The following is a 6,836-nucleotide window of genomic DNA, read 5'->3' as shown; positions in this document are numbered from 1 at the left end:
CATGTTACATTCATGTAAATGCACTGAGAAGCACTACATGGGTTTTAACTATGCTATAAAGCTTGCTTCCCTCATAAGGAAGATGTCTCCAATGTGTGTGTGTGTGTGTCTATGCCTGCCTGTAGGCTATACAGTATGTCTGTCCTTTGGCCCTGTGAAACTTTTGATATCAAAGTATACAGGTACCTCAGTAAACAACTGAGGCACCTAAAATTAGATTACATAGACATTTATATTAGTCATTTAGCAGACGCTTTTATCCAAAGTGACTAAGTGCATTCATTAAATGTAGATAGTCAAGTGCATCCTACTTCTTACCTGGTTTCCATTCAATATCAGGTTCAGATCCTGTCTAGAGCTCACCTACTCCAAAACTGCCAACCTGTGGATGCAACTCGGCCTCGATCCACTTTAGGCTTAGACAGCCCAGAAAAATGCAAAGATTATCGCTTTAGACTGCTAAAATGCAAAGTTTTGTTTATTTGACAGGGACACTGTACATTAAAGAATATACCAGAGTTGGCAAAGTGACTGGCTCCAGACTGTCCTGACTTCTTTGATGTTCTGCGTTGCGTAATTTTTTTGTAAGCCTTAATAAAGAGTTGCAGAACCATCTAATTATGAACCACGATGTTAATTGCCTTTCTTGATGGAATCACCAACACGTGATTGGAATTGGCAACAGATCATAGATTTATTTCACAGAGATACAATCACATGGAACACTGGGATGTTTCCCTAGTCTCTCTCTCTCTCCCTGCTTCTCTGCTGGCTGCGGCTGTGGGTGCAAAGTCAAGGCCTTAAAACCTCCCTCCCCACCTGGTGTTATCAGCGTATCTGCCTGCTGGGAGCGGCGAATCAGTCTGTCCGGCCGAGTTGCCTGCTGTTTCCAAATCAAATCTCTCAAAGTTAAACTAACGTTTAACCTTTCTCTCGCCCCACGCCTAGGCCTGCCCGTTTAGGCTTAGTGAAGCCAGATTGGTGGAGGAGTGACCATACTCCCACAGATGTGTCGCCTGTCACCCTGAACATGATGTCTCAATCACCAACAGTTGTCAGCCCGGGTTGCGTCTGTTTATAGTGTCCTGTAGAGATGTGTCATTGATACCCCAGAGGAGAGGCCCGCCCTATGACGCCTAAATGTGACCTCTTGACACCCACTACCCCAAACGGCCACAGCAGCAGCAGCAGCATCAGCTGTCTCCCTCACTCTATCGACCACACAGTGTCCACTTGAAAACAAACAGACCATTAAATCAAATGAACAGCATTATAACTCTGTAGATGTTATATAGACATTTCTCCCTAGATTCATCAAGACTATCGCCTTAGACTGGTAAAATGTAACATGATTGGCCCCAGACTATCTAGAGCCCACCTACTCCAAAACTGTCATCTGACAAATTCAACCTCGCCTTAACCGGATCTAAAATGCAAAGTGAATGACCCCAAACTAGCGTAGGCTACTGCTAGGCTACTCACCAGAACTCATTATGGCATCTCCTTTCTGAACAAGCGTTCAAGAGCTTAACCTAGAGCTAAAGTAAAATTGCAAGAACATCTTACAGTACAAGTAATACAGTACAATAGGTGCTAAGAGGAAGGGTCAGGGTAGTACAGTACTTCTTGAAGAGGGCAGTATGTTCCACCACTGTGGGGCCAGGACAGAGATCGGTCACAGAGGCCTCGGAGGAACAGGTCAACCAGTCGCCTCGAGGCAGTAGAGTGAAGTGGTTGGGCGGGGTGTAGGGCTTGACAATTGCCTGGAGGTAGGAAGGAACTATTCTAGCACCAGAGTCTTAAGCTGGATGCGAGCTGCTACAGGGAGCCAGTTTAGAGAACGGAGAAGGGAAGTTGTGTTGTGTGCAGCTTTCTGGACAAGCTCCAGAGGTCTGATGGCAGACGCCGAGGCCCGAGCAAGGAAGGAGTTGCAGTAGTCCAGGCCGAAGATGACAAGAGCCTGGATGAGCACCTGCGCCGTTTTGTCAGTGAGGAAAGGGCGACTCCTCCTGATGTTGTAGAGCAGGAATCTGCAGGAGCGTGTAACCAATGCAATGTTTGCCAAGAACGATAGTTGGTCGTCCGAGGTCACAGATTCCCTGCTGCCCGAGTTGACGTCACCGCTGTACAGTAGCGTCAAAGGTGGAGGCCAGGTCACAGTGTGGACAGCCCTTCCCCGGAAGCCTTCCCATTATCTTTAATTGCACCGGGTGGGCCCTATTGTGTAGTGTGCCCTAAAGTAGCCTACAAAGCAGGATACTGTATGTTTGGAATGCAAAATCAACATCCTTATGTTGTAGGCGTGTTGAGTCTGGCTTTGTAACCAGCCTCACATTCAGAAACCACAGTGTCTGAACGAGACCTGGGTTGGATCGGACTCTGTTTTAACTTGTCTATGCGTTCACTGGGAGGCTCCCTGGTCCCCCTCATGGCTGTCCCAGGTGTGGCTCTGCTCCTGGCTGTGACCTGTGTGTCGGCTGCTCCATTCCCAGAATGCCTGGACCTGCTGAAGCCCCTGGCTCTGGATGACCACAGCTCGGTAAGTGGGTGTTGCGTCGCTTGTTCTCATCTCATGCATGACTGATAATGTCCCACACTATAAACCTGGTATGTTCACTTTCAATTTACTTTTTAATCACTTTCAATTGACTTTTGATTTCTTTTATTTTTTCCCCATACATGAATGGGCAGCATATACTCTTAATTGTAAAGTACAGATGTATAATAACGTGGTTTCTCCACTCTGTCATTGGCAGATGAATGGAAGGTGGTTTTTCATCATGGGAGCCTCGGACAACAGCAGTCTTCAGAACGGTCTGGAGACGGTGATGGGCTCATGGGTTGAACTGACGCTCACAGCTGACCGCAGGCAGATGACCCTCCGATGGGCTAACAAGGCGTAAGTCTGACTGGCAGATAGAGATCTGAGGGACAGAGAATATACAGTAGCAAGGGCGTAATGCTACAGTACCACAGGATATCCCATTTTGAAACAACTTGAAGGGGTTCAGAAGGAACAATTGATTTATTCCCTAGTGATGATGGTGAATGTGTCAAGGAATCATCGCAAGCTAGCATTTCTGGACGTCCTTCTAGCCCCACCAGTGAGTCCCCAAAGCACCCCGATAATCAGTGCCTAAGATGTCACATTGTACACATTTGATGTAAAGATGTGAATCTTTTTTCGGTGTGTGTTGTAGTTGAGTTCACCACTGGCATGGTGGAGCACAGGGGGCACCTGCTCCAGACCGACCCTGACTGTCTGCTCTGGACGGACACCACCAGGCATGGGGACTCCACAGGAAGAAACCTCATCATGTTGAGTAAGTCAGGGGAGTCAAAGGGGCGTAGTACACAGGTGTGGTGATTGATTTCTAATTCTCTTTCACAGGGAGGAAAGCCATTCTGGAGCCTTCACATCTGCAGACCTTCCAGAAACAAGCAGACTGTCTCAACCTCCCCGAGACACATCGCCACACCTACAGCGGAGTCACAGGTTGAACTTCCCAAACACTGTATGCATATCACACCTGCTACCACTGTCGCAATGATGTTGTCTTCTTCAGTGGCCGACTAGTAATGACGACGACTGTTGTAACACTCTACTGGTCGTTCCATCTGTATGACCTCCAGAGTTGTGTGCTGAGGACACAGAGACTTCAGACTGCCAGGCTCTGCTCACCCCTCCTGTCACAAAGGACCCCAGCCCAGTGAGAAACCCTCGGCCTGAACACTGACTTTTACTCATTTCAGCATTCACTTCTATACTCAGAAGAATATACAATAGTAGACATCAGTAGGTTGAAATCAGACGTCTTCTTGAGAACACTACCGATTGTATTGTGTTTCTACCTAGTAGTCTAGCCATGAATCAGTATCCTCCTTTTGCAGATCTACGGGAAATGGTATCTCATCATTGGAGCTTCTGACAATCAGCTCTTCCAGACCAGCCTGATTCCAGTGAAAAGTAGTTGGGTAGATATAAGACCCACAGGCGATAAGACAAAGTTGGTCCTGCGATGGGGAGAGTGGGTGTAAGAGCCTCATTTGAGTTGTACTAAATTAACCCATTTGACAACTACAGTAAACCGGACTAAAGGGATCTAAATAGCTACAGTAGGTAATGGTGGTTCCTTGTCCCCTGCTAGTGATGGAACATGTCACTTTGGATCCACAATGGTGACTGTCTCAGGATGCCCTTCCCACATAGCCTGTAAGTGAGCAGCAGTTTATCTTTTCAGTGCCAATATTTCATTTCATTTATTTTTATCCATTTTAATAAAAAATAAAAAAATCTATTCCATTTTTATACCTAATTTACCGAATTTCCACATTCTGAAGTGGAGTTCTCCTCATTTTCAACAAGAAGGAAAGGCTACTACCTGCAGACCTGCCCAGACTGCTTACTGTGGATAGACAGAATCATAGACAGTGATCAAACTGGCCAAAACCTTGACATGTACAGTAAGTAGCATTTTAAGTGTTTAAGAATTCAGCTTAACAGTATAAAGAGTACATTTTGAGCTGTTCCTCTACTGTATTTCTTAGTTAATTCATTATAAGGGATGAACTCTTGAACAACGTCATCCTGCCCAACTCACTGTTTCAGGGCGGATACCGAAACTTGAATCCTCCCATCTGAAGATCTTTCAGAAACATGCTGGTTGCCTCAGCTTCCCTCCAACTTACCATTCCTATGATGGAGTCACAGGTCAGAGATAACACACTGCCCCTTTGCCATTTAAGTACAACGCTAAATCTTTAAGTTAAGTTAAACTGTAAGTTTAACCACTGTGACAGTCTGCAAGACCTACTGTACACATGCTTCCATGACTCAGCCTGGGCTCCAGCAGTGGCCAAGCCTACACAAGCCAATGTAAAATATAACAGTTACAAACAATGGAGAAACCCCACTAGAACAATCAATTGAAGGAGTAGTTTTCTTTTCTTTTCATTACATGGCCGTGTAGCATTATAATCTTCTATCTCCCTCTACTGTTCCAGAGATATGCTCTGATCACTGGGACGATGCTGTGTGTGACAACCTGCACAAACCCCGGGACCTGGAGTCCCTCAGCCTGGTGAGCAGGGCCCTCGGGGGCCAACACACTGTCCACTCCCACCACACCACACCTTCAGTCCTCATCAGAAATGTGGGAACTTCTCAGCTCCAAAAACAGTTCTGCAAACTTGTTTCTGTGCCTTGCAGGTATACGGAAAATGGTTTTATGTTATTGGTGCCGCAGACAAGAAAGAGTTCCAGAATTCTCTGACGTCCATAAAAAGCTCCTGGATAGACGTGTCTCATTCCGCTGACAGTGCAGAGCTCACCCTGCGCTGGGGTGAACGAATGTACAGTATGCACTGTCCACTCTGCATAGAATTCACCCCCGCTGCAACTTAAAGCTACATCAACAGACATCGTGTCACATGATAGACAGTGTTGTGTGGATTAATGGTGGTTTTCCTACTGTTGCGTCATACAAACTTTTAAGATGGCAAAATTCTGACAGGGAGTTCCTCCTACTTTTAGTGACGGGAAATGCAACCATGGATCCATGTCAGCTGTGATTAAGGGCCGAGGATCCTCTGATGCTTCTAGTAAGTGACCTGTGCCTCTACTAAGTGACCCTAGAGGCTTGATTGTAGTACAAACCTTTGGATTCTTTTTCCCCATGTTGAATTCTTTTTCCCCATGTTGAATTATTTTTCCCCATGTTGAATTCTTTTTCCCCATGTTTCACAGTTGAGTTCAACGGTACCTCTCAAGCATGTTCCCACCGTGGGACCTTCCTCCAGCCCTGTCCAGACTGCCTCCTGTGGACAGACAGCACCTACAACTGCGGCGTCACCACCAGACAACTTCTCCTGTTCAGTAAGTCTGCTGAGAGCTGCCTTATTTCACAGTAGTGTTTGATACGGAACTGCAAAGAGACAGATTAAGTTGTATGAAAAGTTGGCACATTTAACCCAATGAAATGTGTTCAGAAAAAGCTTTTATATGATTGTTTTCTACAGTATCTTTGGGCATACAGTATGACGTATTTGAGTCCATATTTTGTTAGTAGCTCTGTTACTTTTTAAGGCAATGGGGTTGGATTAAGGAGGGGAAGATAACTTCAGACATCCCAATGTCTTTCAGGGAGGACAGCGAAGCTGGATACGTCTCACCTGGAGGTGTTTAGGAAACACGCTGCCTGTCTGGTCTTCCCACAGACATACCACTCCTACGATGGAGTCACAGGTAGGACATGATGACTTCTGGCATTTACTATGGTAGTTTACTACTGGGGTCTTCCAGGCTGGAATAGTCTGGTCAATCATATTAATCGCTGCAGCTGTATTTCATTTGAAACATACAGTGTATGTTTCATTCTGAGTTTACATTGGTCTACCAATTATTTCTTTAGTAAAATATTATATGAGCATTTAAAACAACAATTCGGTAATCATTCATATATGAAGGAAGGTGTGAATTGGAAAACATGATCGAAATACAGACACGTTGTCCTGTTAGGTTGTGCAGTACCAGTAAGAATGTTTCTTTGTTTTCTCCAGAGCTGTGTCCCGATGAAAGTCCAAAGTAAACAATGGACAACTGGAAGCATGAAACCCACCAGCTGCAACCCCAACCAGCCCTCCACTCCCTCACAATATTTTCAGACCCCTGTGTATTGCAATCCGCTACAGTATGTGCTATTCCTCTGGCAATCTGTCTGTCTGCACTCTGGTGATAGGGTACAGTATGTACCATAGCATCATGTGTACAATGTGTTACATCTTGGGAACTTCGTCATTACGTCAAAATGTTATTCTCACAGTATCAGTTTGTCATA

At 45.5% G+C, this 6,836-nt stretch overlaps 1 protein-coding gene and 1 long non-coding RNA gene across 2 annotated transcripts; both read left to right on the top strand.

Moving 5' to 3' along the window:
* The first annotated feature begins 2,790 nt into the window (after positions 1–2,790).
* LOC311324928 lies at positions 2,791–3,300 on the top strand. The gene is made up of 3 exons (XR_014630999.1): positions 2,791–2,899; positions 3,037–3,104; positions 3,201–3,300. It is a non-coding gene; the product is annotated as an uncharacterized lncRNA (long non-coding RNA).
* A 366-nt stretch (positions 3,301–3,666) lies between these two features.
* On the top strand, positions 3,667–6,812 carry LOC311324522 (uncharacterized protein). Its single transcript, XM_084456990.1, has 11 exons — positions 3,667–3,710; positions 3,892–4,034; positions 4,149–4,213; positions 4,342–4,464; positions 4,610–4,711; positions 5,005–5,081; positions 5,210–5,352; positions 5,534–5,601; positions 5,747–5,875; positions 6,143–6,244; positions 6,559–6,812. Exons 3-11 carry the CDS (start codon positions 4,177–4,179, stop codon positions 6,585–6,587), a joined length of 810 nt encoding a protein of 269 aa, XP_084313116.1. The 5' UTR covers positions 3,667–3,710; positions 3,892–4,034; positions 4,149–4,176; the 3' UTR covers positions 6,588–6,812.
* Positions 6,813–6,836: the final 24 nt, after the last annotated feature.

Source organism: Borostomias antarcticus (assembly GCF_949987555.1).
Source record: "Borostomias antarcticus genome assembly, chromosome: 23".
NCBI classification, from domain to species: Eukaryota; Metazoa; Chordata; class Actinopteri; order Stomiiformes; family Stomiidae; genus Borostomias; species Borostomias antarcticus.
This window is presented reverse-complemented; position numbering and strand designations above follow the sequence as displayed.

Coding starts and splice junctions, on each gene's coding strand:
- LOC311324522 (XM_084456990.1), top strand. CDS start 4,177: ATGGTGACTGTCTCAGGATGCCCTTCCCACATAGCCT. Junction 4,712..5,004: donor TTCCTATGATGGAGTCACAG/GTCAGAGATAAC, acceptor CTACTGTTCCAG/AGATATGCTCTGATCACTGG. Junction 6,245..6,558: donor CTCCTACGATGGAGTCACAG/GTAGGACATGAT, acceptor TGTTTTCTCCAG/AGCTGTGTCCCGATGAAAGT.